This window comes from Procambarus clarkii, chromosome 62 (genome assembly GCF_040958095.1).
Source record: "Procambarus clarkii isolate CNS0578487 chromosome 62, FALCON_Pclarkii_2.0, whole genome shotgun sequence".
NCBI classification, from domain to species: domain Eukaryota; kingdom Metazoa; phylum Arthropoda; class Malacostraca; order Decapoda; family Cambaridae; genus Procambarus; species Procambarus clarkii.
This window is the reverse complement of record NC_091211.1, coordinates 1491589-1512575: the sequence shown is the minus strand read 5'-3', so window position 1 is coordinate 1512575 and position 20987 is coordinate 1491589. Positions and strand designations below refer to the sequence as shown.

At 43.8% G+C, this 20987-nt stretch overlaps 1 protein-coding gene across 1 annotated transcript in view; it reads right to left on the bottom strand.

Moving 5' to 3' along the window:
- The window catches only part of LOC138354224 (fucolectin-5-like), a 121279-nt gene that overhangs the window by 33929 nt on the left and 66363 nt on the right, over nt 1-20987 (bottom strand). Inside the window, exon 5 of the mRNA XM_069308110.1 lies at nt 7767-7941. Coding sequence (XP_069164211.1) covers nt 7767-7941 — 175 coding nt within the window. The remainder of the gene's footprint in view (nt 1-7766; nt 7942-20987) is intronic.

The window sequence follows — 20987 nt, the reverse complement described above, 5'->3', positions numbered from 1 at the left end:
TAATACATTTTCTCTAATTTTTTTCTTATGAAATGATAAAGCTACCCATTTCAATATTTATGAGGTCAATTTTTTTTTTTATTGCAGTTAAAATTAACGTAGATATATGACCGAACCTAACCAACCCTACCTAACCTAACCTAACCTATCTTTATAGGTTAGGCTAGGTTAGGTAGCCGAAAAAGTAAGGTTAGGTTAGGTTAGGTAGGTTAGGTTGTCGAAAAAACATTAATTCATGAAAACTTGGCTTATTAGGCAAATCGGGCCTTGCATAGTAGGCTGAGAAGTGCGTTCTGGCTACTAGGTACGACATATATATATATATATATATATATATATATATATATATATATATATATATATATATATATATATATATATATATATATATATATATATATATATATATATATATATATATTATTAAATATGACCGAAAAAGTAAGATTAATAATTCTAACACGAATTTTCTCAATCTTTCGTACATTACGCTTCACTGTTGGAGGTAAATCAAAAATCACTTCTCCAAAATTCATTTTTATTTCTAGTCTGACGCGACACGGGCGCGTTTCGTAAAACTTATTACATTTTCAAAGACTTCACAAATACACAACTGACGTATCTCTGATTTTATATCTACATTTGAGTGAGGTGGGAGGGGTGATGTGGCATTAACACAAGACAGAACAAGAGGGGATATTAATAGGGTATTAAAAGTATCAACACAAGACAGAACAGAAACAATGGGTATTGAATAGAAGTGTTTGTAGAAAGCCTATTGGTCCATATTTCTTGATGCTTCTATATTGGAGCGGAGTCTTGAGGTGGGTAGAATATAGTTGTGCAATAATTGGCTGTTGATTGCTGGTGTTGACTTCTTGATGTGTAGTGCCTCGCAAACGTCAAGCCGCCTGCTATCGCTGTATCTATCGATGATTTCTGTGTTGTTTACTAGGATTTCTCTGGCGATGGTTTGGTTATGGGAAGAGATTATATGTTCCTTAATGGAGCCCTGTTGCTTATGCATCGTTAAACGCCTAGAAAGAGATGTTGTTGTCTTGCCTATATACTGGGTTTTTTGGAGCTTACAGTCCCCAAGTGGGCATTTGAAGGCATAGACGACGTTAGTCTCTTTTAAAGCGTTCTGTTTTGTGTCTGGAGAGTTTCTCATGAGTAGGCTGGCCGTTTTTCTGGTTTTATAGTAAATCGTCAGTTGTATCCTCTGATTTTTGTCTGTAGGGATAACGTTTCTATTAACAATATCTTTCAGGACCCTTTCCTCCGTTTTATGAGCTGTGGAAAAGAAGTTCCTGTAAAATAGTCTAATAGGGGGTATAGGTGTTGTATTAGTTGTCTCTTCAGAGGTTGCATGGCTTTTCACTTTCCTTCTTATGATGTCTTCGATGAAACCATTGGAGAAGCCGTTATTGACTAGGACCTGCCTTACCCTACAGAGTTCTTCGTCGACTTGCTTCCATTCTGAGCTGTGGCTGAGAGCACGGTCGACGTATGCGTTAACAACACTCCTCTTGTACCTGTCAGGGCAGTCGCTGTTGGCATTTAGGCACATTCCTATGTTTGTTTCCTTAGTGTAGACTGCAGTGTGGAAACCTCCGCCCTTTTCCATGACTGTTACATCTAGAAAAGGCAGCTTCCCATCCTTTTCCGTCTCGTAAGTGAAACGCAGCACGGAACTCTGCTCAAATGCCTCCTTCAGCTCCTGCAGATGTCTGACATCAGGTACCTGTGTAAAAATGTCGTCAACATACCTGCAGTATATGGCCGGTTTCAAGTTCATGTCGACTAAGACTTTTTGCTCGATGGTACCCATGTAGAAGTTTGCAAACAGGACACCTAGGGGAGAACCCATGGCGACCCCATCTACTTGCTTATACATGTGCCCATCCGGGCTCAAGAAGGGTGCCTCTTTAGTACAAGCTTGGAGTAGTTTCCTCAGAATACTTTCTGGCATGTCAAGAGGAGTACAGGCTGGATCACGATACACTCTGTCGGCTATCATTCCGATTGTCTCGTCCACAGGTACGTTGGTAAACAGCGATTCTACGTCCAACGAGGCTCTTATCCCTGTGGCCCGTGTGCCCCGCAGTAAGTCCACAAATTCCTTTGGAGACTTCAGGCTGAAGGCGCAAGGAACATAAGGAGTCAGCAGGCCGTTGAGTCGCTTCGCCAGTCTGTACGTGGGTGTGGGTATCTGGCTAATGATTGGCCGAAGTGGGTTTCCAGGCTTGTGCGTCTTGACATTTCCATACGCATATCCAGGTTTATATTCCCCAATGATCTTTGGCAGGTGGAGTCCGGATTTCTTGGCGTTCACAGTTTCGATCAGTTTGTTGACCTTTGCTTTTAATTCGGCTGTAGTGTCCTTCGTTACCCTTTGGAACTTAGTTTGGTCAGAGAGTATGATGTTCATTTTCGCCAGATATTCGTCTTTTTTAAGAATGACATATATTGATACCTTACAAGCAGAACTTATTGCAGAAGGAGGAAAGGATCGAGGCAACTACAGAAGCACCATACTGTCCCCCGAGCTTAAAGCGGCAGCTAAAAGCCTTCGCGAGAACAAGGAGATAGTTGTCAGGAGAGGTGACAAGTCGCCAATATATGTCATTCTTAAAAAAGACGAATATCTGGCGAAAATGAACATCATACTCTCTGACCAAACTAAGTTCCAAAGGGTAACGAAGGACACTACAGCCGAATTAAAAGCAAAGGTCAACAAACTGATCGAAACTGTGAACGCCAAGAAATCCGGACTCCACCTGCCAAAGATCATTGGGGAATATAAACCTGGATATGCGTATGGAAATGTCAAGACGCACAAGCCTGGAAACCCACTTCGGCCAATCATTAGCCAGATACCCACACCCACGTACAGACTGGCGAAGCGACTCAACGGCCTGCTGACTCCTTATGTTCCTTGCGCCTTCAGCCTGAAGTCTCCAAAGGAATTTGTGGACTTACTGCGGGGCACACGGGCCACAGGGATAAGAGCCTCGTTGGACGTAGAATCGCTGTTTACCAACGTACCTGTGGACGAGACAATCGGAATGATAGCCGACAGAGTGTATCGTGATCCAGCCTGTACTCCTCTTGACATGCCAGAAAGTATTCTGAGGAAACTACTCCAAGCTTGTACTAAAGAGGCACCCTTCTTGAGCCCGGATGGGCACATGTATAAGCAAGTAGATGGGGTCGCCATGGGTTCTCCCCTAGGTGTCCTGTTTGCAAACTTCTACATGGGTACCATCGAGCAAAAAGTCTTAGTCGACATGAACTTGAAACCGGCCATATACTGCAGGTATGTTGACGACATTTTTAAACAGGTACCTGATGTCAGACATCTGCAGGAGCTGAAGGAGGCATTTGAGCAGAGTTCCGTGCTGCGTTTCACTTACGAGACGGAAAAGGATGGGAAGCTGCCTTTTCTAGATGTAACAGTCATGGAAAAGGGCGGAGGTTTCCACACTGCAGTCTACACTAAGGAAACAAACATAGGAATGTGCCTAAATGCCAACAGCGACTGCCCTGACAGGTACAAGAGGAGTGTTGTTAACGCATACGTCGACCGTGCTCTCAGCCACAGCTCAGAATGGAAGCAAGTCGACGAAGAACTCTGTAGGGTAAGGCAGGTCCTAGTCAATAACGGCTTCTCCAATGGTTTCATCGAAGACATCATAAGAAGGAAAGTGAAAAGCCATGCAACCTCTGAAGAGACAACTAATACAACACCTATTCCCCCTATTAGACTATTTTACAGGAACTTCTTTTCCACAGCTCATAAAACGGAGGAAAGGGTCCTGAAAGATATTGTTAATAAAAACGTTATCCCTACAGACAAAAATCAGAGGATACAACTGACGATTTACTATAAAACCAGAAAAACGGCCAGCCTACTCATGAGAAACTCTCCAGACACAAAACAGAACGCTTTAAAAGAGACTAACGTCGTCTATGCCTTCAAATGCCCACTTGGGGACTGTAAGCTCCAAAAAACCCAGTATATAGGCAAGACAACAACATCTCTTTCTAGGCGTTTAACGATGCATAAGCAACAGGGCTCCATTAAGGAACATATAATCTCTTCCCATAACCAAACCATCGCCAGAGAAATCCTAGTAAACAACACAGAAATCATCGATAGATACAGCGATAGCAGGCGGCTTGACGTTTGCGAGGCACTACACATCAAGAAGTCAACACCAGCAATCAACAGCCAATTATTGCACAACTATATTCTACCCACCTCAAGACTCCGCTCCAATATAGAAGCATCAAGAAATATGGACCAATAGGCTTTCTACAAACACTTCTATTCAATACCCATTGTTTCTGTTCTGTCTTGTGTTGATACTTTTAATACCCTATTAATATCCCCTCTTGTTCTGTCTTGTGTTAATGCCACATCACCCCTCCCACCTCACTCAAATGTAGATATAAAATCAGAGATACGTCAGTTGTGTATTTGTGAAGTCTTTGAAAATGTAATAAGTTTTACGAAACGCGCCCGTGTCGCGTCAGACTAGAAATAAAAATGAATTTTGGAGAAGTGATTTTTGATTTACCTCCAACAGTGAAGCGTAATGTACGAAAGATTGAGAAAATTCGTGTTAGAATTATTAATCTTACTTTTTCGGTCATATTTAATAATATATGTCTACAGGAAAGACTGCTACCAAAATATACTAATATATATATATATATATATATATATATATATATATGTATATATATATATATATATATATATATATATATATATATATATATATATATATATATATATATATATATATATATATATATATATATAACTGAAAACTCACACCCCAGAAGTGACTCGAACCCATACTCCCAGGAGCAACGCAACTGGTATGTACAAGACGCCTTAATCCACTTGACCATCACTACCGGACGTAATGAGGTGATAGCCGAAGCTATTTGAACCACCCCACCGCCGGCACTCGGATGGTAATCTTGGGCATAGCATTTTACCAAATCACCTCATTCTTTGGGGCACACGTGAGGAACACAAATGCGAACAAGCCTGAATGGTCCCCAGGACAATATGCAACTGAAAACTCACACCCCAGAAGTGACTCGAACCCATACTCCCAGGAGCAACGCAACTGGTATGTACAAGACGCCTTAATCCACTTGACCATCAAGACCGGACATAATAAGGTGATAGCAGAAGCTATTTGAACCACCCCACCGCCGGCACTCGGATGGTAATCTTGAGCATAGCATTTTACCAAATCACCTCATTCTTTGGGGCACACGTGAGGAACACAAATGCGAACAAGCTTGAATGGTCCCCAGGACAATATGCAACTGAAAACTCACACCCCAGAAGTGACTCGAACCCATACTCCCAGGAGCAACGCAACTGGTATGTACAAGACGCCTTAATCCACTTGACCATCACGACCGGACATAATGAGGTGATAGCAGAAGCTATTTGAACCACCCTACCGCCGGCACTCGGATGGTAATCTTGGGCATAGCATTTTACCAAATCACCTCATTCTTTGGGGCACATGTGAGGAACACAAATGCGAACAAGCCTGAATGGTCCCCAGGACAATATGCAACTGAAAACTCACACCCCAGAAGTGACTCGAACCCATACTCCCAGGAGCAACGCAACTGGTATGTACAAGACGCCTTAATCCACTTGACCATCACGACCGGACATAATGAGGTGATAGCCGAAGCTATTTGAACCACCCCACCGCCGGCACTCGGATGGTAATCTTGGGCATAGCATTTTACCAAATCACCTCATTCTTTGGGGCACACGTGAGGAACACAAATGCAAACAAGCCTGAATGGTCCCCAGGACAATATGCAACTGAAAACTCACACCCCAGAAGTGAATCGAACCCATACTCCCAGGAGCAACGCAACTGGTATGTACAAGACGCCTTAATCCACTTGACCATCACGACCGGACATAATGAGGTGATAGCCGAAGCTATTTGAACCACCCCACCGCCGGCACTCGGATGGTAATCTTGGGCATAGCATTTTACCAAATCACCTCATTCTTTGGGGCACACGTGAGGAACACAAATGCGAACAAGCCTGAATGGTCCCCAGGACAATATGCAACTGAAAACTCACACCCCAGAAGTGACTCGAACCCATACTCCCAGGAGCAACGCAACTGGTATGTACAAGACGCCTTAATCCACTTGACCATCACTACCGGACGTAATGAGGTGATAGCCGAAGCTATTTGAACCACCCCACCGCCGGCACTCGGATGGTAATCTTGGGCATAGCATTTTACCAAATCACCTCATTCTTTGGGGCACACGTGAGGAACACAAATGCGAACAAGCCTGAATGGTCCCCAGGACAATATGCAACTGAAAACTCACACCCCAGAAGTGACTCGAACCCATACTCCCAGGAGCAACGCAACTGGTATGTACAAGACGCCTTAATCCACTTGACCATCACGACCGGACATAATGAGGTGATAGCCGAAGCTATTTGAACCACCCCACCGCCGGCACTCGGATGGTAATCTTGAGCATAGCATTTTACCAAATCACCTCATTCTTTGGGGCACACGTGAGGAACACAAATGCGAACAAGCTTGAATGGTCCCCAGGACAATATGCAACTGAAAACTCACACCCCAGAAGTGACTCGAACCCATACTCCAAGGAGCAACGCAACTGGTATGTACAAGACGTCTTAATCCACTTGACCATCACGACCGGACATAATGAGGTGATAGCCGAAGCTATTTGAACCACCCCACCGCCGGCACTCGGATGGTAATCTTGGGCATAGCATTTTACCAAATCACCTCATTCTTTGGGGCACACGTGAGGAACACAAATGCGAACAAGCCTGAATGGTCCCCAGGACAATATGCAACTGAAAACTCACACCCCAGAAGTGACTCGAACCCATACTCCAAGGAGCAACGCAACTGGTATGTACAAGACGTCTTAATCCACTTGACCATCACGACCGGACATAATGAGGTGATAGCCGAAGCTATTTGAACCACCCCACCGCCGGCACTCGGATGGTAATCTTGGGCATAGCATTTTACCAAATCACCTCATTCTTTGGGGCACACGTGAGGAACACAAATGCGAACAAGCCTGAATGGTCCCCAGGACAATATGCAACTGAAAACTCACACCCCAGAAGTGACTCGAACCCATACTCCCAGGAGCAACGCAACAGGTATGTACAAGACGCCTTAATCCACTTGACCATCACGACCGGACATAATGAGGTGATAGCCGAAGGTGATTTGGTAAAATGCTATGCCCAAGATTACCATCCGAGTGCCGGCGGTGGGGTGGTTCAAATAGCTTCGGCTATCACCTCATTATGTCCGGTCGTGATGGTATGTATATATATATACATATATATATGATGGATGGTATGATGGATGGTCCGGTCGTGATGGTATATATATATATATATATATATATATATATATATATATATATATATATATATATATATATATATATATATATATATATATATATATAATGTGCTGGTGTAATTCGGTATACTGTATATAGGAAATGGCTCCAACTGCGTATAGGATTTCTGCCTCCCAGTATTAAATATCCCTAGTATAAAGCTTTACTTTCTCGTCTGTCTAAACTTTATAGCTAGAACCTCCACTGATATTTGTTTCATCATTTAAAATACATTTAACTCTAATGGATGCACAAAAATCTTTGTGATCACGAAGAAATGCTAACCTCAACGTTGTGGAGTCTGGCAGAGCAGCAGTCAGTCCTGGAGAATATCTGTATCTCGGTGATAGTGAAGTTGGCAGCCAGGTCCACCACCCACCAGGGGTACACCAGGTAGATGTCCGAGTGGTACATGCTGTTGTCGTCTATGACGCCGTCCACGGCCAGACTCGACACCCATCTGCAGCAACGGAGGGAGAACACTAATCATCACTGCACCAAGATAAATATGATGGCAGCTGTAAGAGGAACAAAATGATACTTGCTAAATTATGGAGTTAGCCCGTTTTCAAGATTATGTGTGGAATAGCGACGTCCATGGTGGCGTAGCGGTAGAAATATTGCCCTGTGCTTCGCATTACTTCATTTAGGTTCGAATCCTGACCATGGATAATTGACTGGGCCCCAATCCTTAGCTATTCGCCCCTGTTCATTCATTCATTTAAATTCAACTTGGTTATAAGGCTGGCAAACACCAAACCCATGGAAAGCTTTGTTTCTCAAATTTCTCAACCTTTCCTTGTTATATAACATCGAACATTGAAATTATATTGATGTATGGCCTTTGTGTAGCTATCTATGTGTTGCCTTTGTGGATACAGTTTAGTACACTGTAGTTACTCCACAGGTGCATTTTTAGGGTGGAAGAAATCAGACCAAGTTGTTAGCATCTGTGTGGGACTGTACGGATGCCATACTTGCTGGAACACAAGACAACGCAGCTCACACGACCAGGACACGTGCACGACAGGATAACCAAACATATCTTCATTAACAGCTAAGCTGTGTCCTATATTATACTTATCCATTTTAGCTGTACAGTAATCTTGTAACCTATTATATTAATTTACTTGCTGTACCCGGTCACAGCAACATTCCTGTCTCCCACTTCTCCCAACCATTCCCCCTCTCCCGTCCCTTTGTTACTCCCCCGCAATCCCCCACTCAACCATCCCTTCATCCTCCTAACCATTCCCTACTCCGCCGTCCCCTCGTCCTCTCCACCATCTCCCACTCCCCTGTCCCCTCGTCCTTCCTACTATTCCTCCCTTCCTCATCCTCCTCACAGTCCCCTACTGCCCAATCCCCTTGTCCTCCCCACCGTTATCCACTCCATTGACTCCTTCGTCCCCACCATTCCCAACTCCCCCCGTCCCGTCGACCTCCCTACTATTACCCCCTCCCTGATCCCCTCATCCTCCCCTCCATGCCCCACTCCCGTCCCCTCGTTCTCTCCACCATTCCTCTCTCCCTCGTCCAATGCATTCCCAAATGATCTGATGTTCCCATCAGAAAATTGGAAACATCAAATGATCTAATGTTCCCATCACTGAAATATAAAAAAAGATAAAAAAATGAAATGAAAAACAATGAAAAAATAAAAAAATAAACTATACTCACGAAATGAACGGTGTGGTAATCAACACAGCTCACTTCCAATGTAATGTCACACAAAATAATTAGATCAAAATGAAAATAAATCGAATTCTATGAAATTTCTATTTATCAATGAAATCATAAACAGTGAAATGGAATCGTAACATATTTAGTAAACGTGAGTTGTTCTTACGTGCAACAGATGGTGCGGTTTTTCAAGAAATGCATGTTCTTACCTGTTACAGGTGTAGCATCTTTATAGTAGGTATATAGAAACACGTGCGTATTTGAATGGAACGTTCTGTCAAAATTTCAAAGCAATTGGTGAAGAACTTTCGGAGATTACAGCATGTGTTGCTCTGATGTCCAACACATGCAGCTGTTATTTAAAAAAAATAGTTTTTTCCTGTCAGAAGTTAGGCATGTATGTAGTAGGTTTATAAAAACACGCGCCTATTTGCATGCAACGTTGTGTCAAAATTTCAAAGCAATCGGTAAAGAGGTTATGAAGATATTGTCATGACCGCTTTACCCCGTCGTAATAACCGCGGCCTCTATTGTAATAACCCGATGTTCCCCAGTATAAATCCTTTTATCTTGTTATCTCTCGTGATCGTAATATACGCTCTCTGTTGTACATCTCTGTCTCTCTACACTCAATACCCCAGCTTAACACTGTTACAGTCCAGCATGACCCCTCACTGGACTTCCCCGTATGTAAGAGGAATATTAAATGAGGAAGATACACCAAGGACAAGGGTTATTAGTTAAAAAAATAACAAAACACATTTGCACTGCCACCACCTTCCCGACCAACCATACCTGAATGTGTCGATCACCGATCCCCCAGGAAGGCAAGGAATCAGTAACCATGGGACTCCGGGTAATATGACTTTCAGAAATAAATTTTGGAAAATTAGTTTGTGTAATTTACGTTACTAATTTAAATCCAAGGGCAACTTTAGTATCGATTAATTGTAGGAGAACCTGGGGGCTTCCAATACAACACCTAAAAATGACAAAGTAACAAAATATATCAAAGGGGAGTTAAGTGAATACCACTGGACAAGCTATACAATTTATTTTATGAAACATGTAAATTAAGACAATTTGAACACATAACCTATTCTATTTCCCTAGAGGCACGATGGATATTTATTGAGGGCACGAAACTCAAGTGCTACTATACCTTAAATACCCGCACTACGGCCACGATGTTGATGGCTGCCCTCAGCCCCGAGGATACGGCTTGCGGCCCTGTTCCTAATACACTCCCAAGACACACTGATGAAATTTGGTTTTACCAACTTATTGCTGGGAAGGATTACTCCTCCCCCATCTAATACAGCCCCAGGGCTCCACCCATATTTTTGGCAATGGCCAACCATTTAACACGTAGGCCTGAGGTCTGGCTCTCTAGGGCCAATAAGGACTTGGCCCTTATCTCAGGCCAATCACCTTCACTGATCTGCCATGGAAAGCTACATGAATTCCTGAAGATTGAGTCAGCTCTCCCCAGCTATGAGAAGGGAGACAAGGCGCCTCTATGGGGCCCCAGTACACCTGCGAGCAATGTTTACAAACTGATAATTTATGTTCAAGCCTGTCTCCTCTAAGATACGACTAGGGACATTTGACTCTGCCTGGTATGGGGAAGGGGCCGGTTATGAGAGGGAAAGAGAGGGAATGAGAGGGAAAGAGAGGGAATGAGAGGGGGAAGTTGAGTGGGAGAAGCCAAGGTATCCAAGACCACCCTACCCTCAGGTCAACCTCTTGACCCTGACAAATGGGCGACAGGGGGGGGGAAGAGGAGGAGACGAATGACGGCCAAGGGGAGGGGAGAAGGAAGGAGGGGAGAGGGAGAAGGAAAGGAGGGGAGAAGGAGAAGGAAAGGAGGGGAGAAGGGAGAACTAATGAGCTGAGCCCCAGATCATTACAACTCCCCCTCCTCGGAAATTAAGAAATTTGTGTGTAAAGCAAGTTACACACACTTTTCTTATCCAGAAATCCTGCCCCACCTTAACCATTAACTCCAAAAACAACATTTTTAACCCAACACTATATTAAACCAATGCCTCAAAACAAAAGAAATTATCTAATCCTAACTAATTCCATACAATACTTCAACAACAATAATGGCACACCCAAAAGGTGTGCCCCAGCATGTATTTATACCTATCAACACAACAGTAATAATACATAAAACATAAGGACAGAGACCGTCCCTATAATCCTGACTGTCCAACTTGGATGCAGCCCCATACCCTTCCAACTACCTGGAAGACAAAACATCCTATATCTGTCTTGATATAGCAACACATAACTGGAGAAATCCCAACCTAACAATTACTAACTAGCTAAAATCAGCTGATAGCCTTCAGCTATCCCAGTATTCCACCCGGAATAAAGATCAAACACATCACACAAAACATTAAAAAAAAATCAATGTCATTGAAAAAAATAACAAAATTATAAAATTATATCAAAATAGAAGAACACTACCTCTCAGGGACCTAGTGTTCCACTCCACACCTGTGGCAACTGTCCACCACAGCGCATCCCAATCTTAAAATCTAAAGAGAATACACAAAAATATTTTTATATTATTAAAAAAAATTCAATGTCCACAGACATGTCTCTTAACCAACAACAACACCCTGGATATAAGTTCCTCAAACTCCTAATATCCCGGAGTTCATATTCAAGTCCACAACAACAGCGGGTGAACACATTTGTCAGACTGTGTACCACACCCTTATTGTTCAGTAAACCACAAAAAAAAAATTAAAAAAAATATATGTATAACTATCAGTATCTAGGATCTAGAAAAATCTAGATAAAGTTCCCCACTGATCAACGTTTCTAGAGACCCTACTAGGTGGTTCTCAAACCAGTTCACTCATACAACTTATCTAGAGACAGGGTCATTTTCTAATGTTCACTTTCTAGATTTATTTCTCGATTTCACTAGTTCTAGTTTTCAACATTTAATACTGTTCCAGAGAACTTTCCGAAGGTATATAGGTGCTTACTATCAGATGGAAAATTAAAAGTTGAATTGTTCCGAGTTACCACAGTTTACTATATTAATAGCGTTTATTTGTATATGAAACTTTTCTATAAATATTTTCTCTCGTTCGTTCCTGGTGACATTTGGTTGCTGTAGATTCCGGCGACTACCTCATGTTGCTTGAAGATCCTGGTCGTCTGGAAGTTCCATTTCCGGCCTCGGCCAACTGCGGACAGTACAGGGGGTCTCGTACTACCCGCAACTGACTTGAGTGACAGCTGGCGGCTGTCAGCTCAGGTGGACCCCGCTAACAGGAACCCGGGTTCACTTCTTCTTATCGCTCCCCAAGCAATCTTGATGGATTGTTGTTAACCATGGCTGCCACAGTAGAGCACAACTTCGACGTATCACGATGTCTCGCGTTGGTAGTGGGGTTCGAGTGGCGTTGAAGAGGATGGCATGGTGACAGGACAGGTGGGCCCTGCCTCAGCTCCTGGGCGACGTCATCTACCGGCGTTTACTTGTTATCCCGGTACTACTGGGCGGGTACACCTTCCGTGCAACCCCACGTGCAGCTGAACTTGGGCCGAGGTACAGGATTGTACCTCATCTGGCGATTCCGCAAGCACTCTGTAGGGGTAGTGTTGTTCGTACCTGAGACCACCGCGTTGCATCTTGGTTTCCACAGACGACGCAACCGCAGGTTTTGAGGGAGCTGACATGTCCTTGCAATTAGCGTTCTTCTTCGTAGACCACTCGTCTTCCACTTCCGGTTTTCCCGCAGTCTTGACTACGCGGCTGGTGGGCTTGGTTGGTGACCTTGAGACAGCTAGCCCACGGTTGTGATGGTGACTGGACTCTGCTCCGTGAAGACAGCATGGCTGGACTGGGACAACCTCGTTAGTGACGTGAGGTGTCGGCCGGGTGACTGTACGCCAGTCACCCCTTCCGGATAACCAATTGACGAGTTACCGGGTACAAGGGGGAGGACTTTATGTAACGTGCCTCAGACCCCGATCTTATCAGCCAGGTGGGTCATCCCCAGACCTGCTGATCTCGATCCTTGGTTCACGTGTGACTGGGAGGCTGGAACTGGTGTACCATCAGACCTGAGAAAGACAGACAACAACAAATGGCGGAAGCATGGATATTACTCTGAGGTATAGGTAGTTGGAAACCCCAGAGCAAGGCAAGCATGCTACCTGAGCCATGTACATCAGTAAATACACACCAGTGCCTCTACAGGATAATTATTATGAAATTACTAAACCTGACTAGGGGAGATCATTAACAATTTACTGTACAGCTCGCGACCTTGTTACCATAGGGTGACAAGATTGAACTTGACTACTGATGAGATCTGACAGAGGGTCATCCTCATCATCTGACTCAGCACTTGGATCATTAGACAGGTCAGGAATTAGACTTGCTGAAGGCAGCTCTAGTTCCTCCCTCGCGTGATAAGGTTTTAATTTATTAATGTGAATCGTTCTCTCAACTTGGTCTTCAAAAATACCTTTAATAACAAAATTAACCGGACCTTTTCTTTCAATTACCCGGTAAGGGCCCCGCCATCTAGGTGCAAGTTTCCTACTCTGATTGGCAGGAGCCGCCTCATTAACTCTCAACACAAGACTCCCGACTTTCAACTCAAGAGGTCGTACCTTCTTGTCATAATGCTGAGCATAGCGGTCTCGTGCTGTCTTGGAAGCCCTAGCTGCAATTCTCCATGCATTTTTCATCTTATTTAAAACTTCTGATTGGTAATCTTCCCCATATACAATATTATGTCTGTTAAGCAGACCTGACGGGAAATTACATGAATGCCCTGTGAACAGCAAAAGGGGTTGGGTGTTAATGGACCGATGGATGGCAGTGTTCAGAGCCAACTGGAAATAGGGGAGTTGTTCGTCCTGTAACACGGGATTGGTTCCCACTCTCTACTTCTCTACCTTCTACTCCCTCTACCCGTATTCTGACTTTTTATTCTCTACCAAGGGACTCCAAAACTTTTACCAAAGCCAACTCCACGCCACGTGGTCCTAAGACGATTGACCGACTTAGGATTCTACACCCAGTATGACGTGACCTAGGCTCTGATCGAAACCCTAGAGTCGCCTCTGCTGCCACCACCAGACCAGTAACACAGAGCAATGATCGAGGTCTGGATCGATCACGCTAATTAATCAACCTTGGGGCTTGATCCCCACTAGTAGTTTATAACCTCGGAAACTTGAGTGTGGAATTAATTACACGGGAATGATTCGATGTTAGAATCGGCGCCCAATCCAACTTTACCTCGTGTGGACCACGTGACCAGGACAAGTATACACATAAAAACACATGGAAATAATGAAATGCAAAAATATTAACAAATTTAATTTATTAAAAGAAAACTAAAACAAAATCTAAAAATGTTCACTCCCTATCACTTTAACACTCCCTACTTGACCTGAATGGCAAATGAGAAGACTATTTCTATACATAACCATAGCAACTATACCTCTATGTTTTCCAGCTCTCGGTGTTGGGCTGGTCTTGGGGAGAGGTAAGATGTTTTGACCTCTCCCAGCTGCTCGGCAGATCACACTGATTTTTTCCTTGTCTGGACTACCCCAGACAGAGTATTGTATCCTTCCGCCTAGTCAAAGTCCTACCCAGTTACTAGCAAGGTTTAAGTTATAACAATTAACCTCTGTTGTACTTAATTGATCCAGACTGGTTGAATTATTTTACTGAATTAAATTACAAACATCTAACGGCAGAGCTGTTCCCGATCACAAAAATGGTTATTAAAACTTTGAGAAATACTAGACATGTCAACCCTGCTGACCTATGACCGCCGGTCACTCCGCCTTAAAAGTTAGATCTGATTCGTGACGTCACTGATGGTGACTTAAACTCAATAATTAGAATACTCTTGATATTGTATCCAGTACTATTATACAATACAATTTTAATGCAAAATGAATAAAGGCTAATTTTCTCTAAATTACTGAATACTATAGGATGATTCATTATACGCAGCTATGAACAAAGCGTTGGTTATTTCCACCGCGAATTCCCCTGGGGGTCAGGTCACCATGCGGCTCAGCTTCCCATTCTCTTTTGTCGATAAACCACTCTGGATAATTCTTACAACAGCCTAGTTTGTTACAACCCCCCCCCCGCACAAGCACTTAGTAAACCTTGTTAATTTGTTAAAATTCACGAGGTTTAGTATCCAAACCCACAATTCAACTCATGCCACAAACAAAAGCTAACCTAACTAATAAAATTTGACAAATAATAGTCCAACATCATAATGAACATGTTCATATTTCATAAATTTCTCAGCTGTCAACTGACAGCAATCCTCTAATATCAGGAAACATACATCCTATCCTTACTGACATAGCTAAATAACATGTCCCTACTCTACCATCAAAAACTAGCTATTAAACTCTCTTGGCTCTTCACTAGCCAAGTCCATGTGTCCTCTAGAGCCGGCCACACCGTGCTCAACCAAACATTAAAGTTGTATTATCAGACTGAACTTTCAGTCATCCGGGAGCGTACTACGGAACTATCAGGTACACATCCGTGTACTAACCACTCCCCATCAAGGAACACACCTAACGTTTATTACATGTATCTAAAAATAAAAATTCCTATACTATATCACAGGTTACGGCTGACTGTACAGCCAAGTGTTCTCACTCACTAGAAGTGTCAATGTTTATATTGGTCCGCCTCTCCTGTGTTCAAACATTCTGAAAAAAAATAGCACAACATAATTTTCCATAACCGCTTGTTCTGGGCTGAGACAATTACACAGGGGCTTCGATTTTGATTACTGACCAATTTATAGTTAAATTTTCATATATTATACCAGAATTATTTTAAATCTGTTTTTCAACATTTATAAAGAATTGATTCTAACTCTGTTTTTCAACATTTAAACAAAAGTGTCCAGATGCTCTTTACACAGATGTTCAGAGCCACTTTGTTGTTTTGTATCAATTGTTCATATTGAGTAAACGAGAAAAAAAAAATCGATGCTGCAAGATGCTGAATGTAGTCGCTGACGATGACGGTGTCGATCTTGCTTCTCCCCATGTGTAGACATCAATACCTGGTCCTCTTGTACTCCCATCCGGTACTCCTGAATGACGACAGAGTGTAGTAGAGCGGAGTGCCAAGTGACAGCTGTAGAATACTGTTACTTCGGCCATTAATCTTGCTCTCGACAGTCCACACGCCTTCGTATCAATCACAGTTCACACGGCAGTTCTTGATGTTAAACTTGACGGCGCAGATGACCACAGCAGAGCAGGACTGGATGTACCAACGGTGTCTCTTAGCAGGAGTGGTGTCAGAAGGTCGTAGAGGCGGGTTGCTTGTTTGCAGAACAGGTGAATCTCGTCTTCCATCATTGCTCACGTCATCTCAGGCGTTTCTTGATGTCCCCAGGTTACTAGGCCGTAAACACCAACTGTGTATACCCTCGTACCGCCGACTTTAGGCCAAAGGAGACAATTTTGCGACCTTCTATTGGCGAGTCCCGGTACTCTGTAGGGAAACCGTGCCTTCCACCTGTGACCGCCTTACTTCCGCTTTCTTGTTACTTCAGATGACGTAATCATTAATCTTCCGGCGAAATTCTTGAGTACTGCTACGTGCTTTCCATTTCTTGACCTCTCCTCCAACACTGCTGGAATGGCTGCAGTCTTGATGACGCAGCAGGTGGGTAGTGGTGATCTCGAGACAGCTACCCCGGCGTTGTATGGCACCTCCGGTGACTGCTATAATGTGGACAGCTCGCTGGCACTGACAACCTCGTTAGTGACGTGAGGCGTCGGCCGGGTGACTCTTGGATAGTCACTCATCCCCAAAGTAACTGATGTATGGGTTACTGGGTCTGGTGGGGGGAGGGCTTTGTGTAACGTGCCTCCCCCCTCGGTCTTTACAGACAAGGGTTCACGTGTGGCTGGAACAACTGGGTCGGTGTACCAATCAGACCTGGGAACAGACAGACACAACACAGCGGAAGCATAGATATACTCTGGGTTTGGTGGAGGTGGAACCCCAGAGCACGGTAAAAGTTGCTACCTGAGTCAAGTATAGACATAGTACATCTCATTGCCTTTACAGGAAAATCTAATGAATACTAAATTATACTAACCAAGGAAGTTACTTTACTGTATAGCGCGAGATCTCGTCACCATAGGGTGGCGAGACTGCACCTGACTACTGATGAGCGATGACAGAGGGTCATCCTCATCTTCTGACTCGTCGGTGAAGCCATGAGTCAGCACTGCTGAGTCAGGAACTAGACCCGCTGAAGGCAGTTCTAATTCCTCTCTAGCATGATAATGTTTCAATTTATTTACGTGAATTGTCCTTTCCATCTGGTCCTCGAACACTCCTTTTATAACAAGATTAACCGGCCCCGCCCTTTTAATTACTCTATAGGGTCCTCGCCACCTCGGAGCTAGTTTCCTGCTCTGATTGGCGGGCGCAGCCTCATTCACTCTCAATACGAGGCTTCCTTCCGTCAACTCAAGAGGGCGCACTTTCTTGTCATAAAAATGAGCATACCGAGTCCGTGCCTTCTTGGACGCTTCAGCTGCAATATTCCATACATTTCTCATTTTTCCAAGGACCTCTGAAGGATAGTCCTCCCCGTATGCAACATTATGTCTGTTAAGCAGACCTGAGGGGAAATTGCATGAATTACCAGTAAACAAATGAAGTGGTTGGGTGTTAATTGATTGGTGGATGGCAGTATTCAAGGCGAACTGAACATAGGGTAGGTGTTCATCCCAGGTGTTTGCATCATGTTCAGCAAGGATTGCAAGCATATCCTTGACTGAACGATTAGTCCGTTCCGTCATTCCGTTTGCTTGTGGGTGGTAGGCCGTTGTAAAAGCCGAAGTTGTCTCTAAAATCTTACAAACTTCTCTAAATATATTCCCATTGAATTCTTGACCCCGGTCAGAGACTAAAACTTTAGGAGGTCCGAATACAGTAACGAACCTACGCAAGAACGCATCTGCAACCATACGAGAATCCTTCTGAGGTAATGCAACTAGTGTAGTGTATCTAGACAGATGGTCAACTAGCACCAACACGTATCTGTTACCTGAATGACTGTGGTGTAAATCAATCAGATCGGCCCCCACACGATCTAACGGTTCACGAATTTCAGGAAATTCCTGAAGTGGGGCTTGTACCTTAAGGGTACCTTTCCTCCTCTGGCAACGAGGGCACGACTTCACGAAATTGATTACCTCAGAAAGTAATCCTGGAAAATAAAATAGAGACTTTGCTTTTAAGTGCGTTTTAAAGATCCCCGGATGCCCTGCAATTTTTGAAGCATGCGCAAGCTTTAACGCTGATGACCGCAACGCGTCCGGAATAACTAGCTGAAATACTGCCCTATCATTCTGGCTATTAACATAATACAGGACGCCCTGTTTCATTTCAAAATCATGAATAGGTAAATTCTTTTTCTTTTTCGGGTATTTTCCTCCCTCTAAATACTCAATAATTTCTTTCCATCTAGGCTCGCTCATCTGGTATTCTCTCATTTTATCTGATGGAATGGTTTCAATATTTTCATTAATCTGCATTGCCGCTATATTTCTACTTAGCGTATCTGGCACAACATGTGCTGGACCAGGCTTGTACAAGATCTGGAATGAGTGGGCCGAAAGTTCGTGAGACCAGCGTGACATTCGTGGGCATTTCGTTCGCTTCTTAAATATGTGTGTTAACGCTCGATGGTCTGTGTAGATTACAAAATGCCGCTGAAATAGGTAAGGCTCGAAATACCTAACTGATTCTACTACTGCCAGTGCCTCCCGATCCGTAGCTGAATAACGAACTTCAGGTCCTTTGACCTTCCTACTGAAATAGGCTACTGGATGGGGTAAATTATCTGCGTCTCGCTGAATTAAGCACCCGCCAATAGCTATACCGCTGGCGTCAGTGTGCACTTCCCACTCTTTCTCAAAATCAGGAATAGCCAATACCGGTGTCGTGATTAGTTGGTCTTTCAGTTTGCGATAGGCCTCGTCATGTTCTGATTTCCACACAAACTTCGCATTTTTCTTTGTCAGATCAGTCAGGGGTGCTGAAATGCCAGCGAAACCTTCAATGTGACGACGAAAATATCCGGCCGCCCCCAGAAACCTACGCACGTCCTTTGCTGTCCTTGGAGTAGGCATGTCAGCAATGGCGCGGCAAGAATCTGGGTCAGGTCGGATACCGTCTGGGCACACCTGGAACCCCAGAAATTTGAATTTCTGAGCCGCCAGGGTGCACTTCTGAACATTCAGCCTGAAACCTGCCTGATCTAACAACTTCAAAGTCTCAGTCAAGTCCTGTAGGTGTTCCTCAAACGTCCTGGAATATATCACAACATCATCCAGGTACGCTAAAGAATGCCTACCCAGTACCGGACTAAGGATAAAGTTGATGGCCCTCTGAAACGACGAAGGCGCTGTCTTCAAACCAAACGGCATCCTACGGAATTGATAAGTGTGCCTACCATCCGAGAATGCTGTTTTTTCCCTATCCTGTTCTGCCACCGGGATCGCCCAATACGCCGATTTTGCGTCAAGAGTTGAGAAATACTTAGCAGCACCAAATTGATCTATTATCTCCTGTATTCGGGGCAACGGATACACATCACCCTTAGTTAGTTCGTTCACCTTCCGGTAGTCAACACAGAAACGATAACTACCGTCCGGTTTCCGAACTAGCACAACAGGAGAGAGCCACGGTGACGTACTAGGCTCTATCACGCCCTGTCTCAACATTTTCTGGCACTCCTCCCTGATAATGTTCTTTGCCTGTTCCGGCAACCTCCACTGTCTTGTGTACACAGGCAAATGGTCACCAGTTGGAATGGTGTGCTCGATCTTATCAAGGAGACCAATCTGGTCATCCTCTGTCGCAAACAATTTCGGGAATTTTCGTAAAACTCCTCTCAGTGCCTTCCTATCCGCCTGTGCAACATGTTGCAAATCAAGTGCTGAAATTAATTTTTCTACTTCCTCTACATTCTGTGCAACATTTCTCGTTTCGTATTGTACTTTGGATGGTGTTTTAGTTTTCAACATATTCAGTGCACTACATTGTGCAGTGACGGCTGGCGTCTCAGCTGACTCATGGTGAAAGATTTCTGTGTCCTCCACCATGGTTCCCTGAGATACCCTATCACCTGCCCTGAAGCGAAAAGTCTTATGTGAAAGATTGACAACTGGAATGAGTGCACCTTTATCGAGCACTACAACTAAGTGATGAGGAATTAATAAACTATCACATCTCCCGGCCACCTGAAGGGTGGTACCTGGTTGTATGTGACGTCCCACGGCTACTTTAATAAATTTAACAGAATGTGGTGGGCAACTCTGTTTGGTTAATGCATGCAATGCGCATGACCTCTTAACTGTGTCTGGAAGAGACTTAAAAATCAATTTTGGATAGTGCGCATTATATTTCAGCTTCCTCTTAATTGAAGCTACAACTGGGGGATGGTCGATCATCTCCACTGGGTAGGAAGTCTGTCCCAACTGCAACCTGCAGTTCCTAGCCCCTTTTTGAGCAGACAAGGAATAATCAAATCGCGACAGAAAATCAGTTCCCATTAAGATGTGACCAGGAAAATCAAGGTTCTCTACGATCATACATGTGTGAGGCTGCAATTCCCCATCAATCTCAAAATTAACTGTACCTTGACCTACGATCTCAATCTTTTCCCCATTGACTGCTGTTAATGTCTTTGCGCAACGTTGAAGACGTGCATACTTAAAATTGCTGAAGGCTGACTTTTTAATTACCGTCGCCTGGCT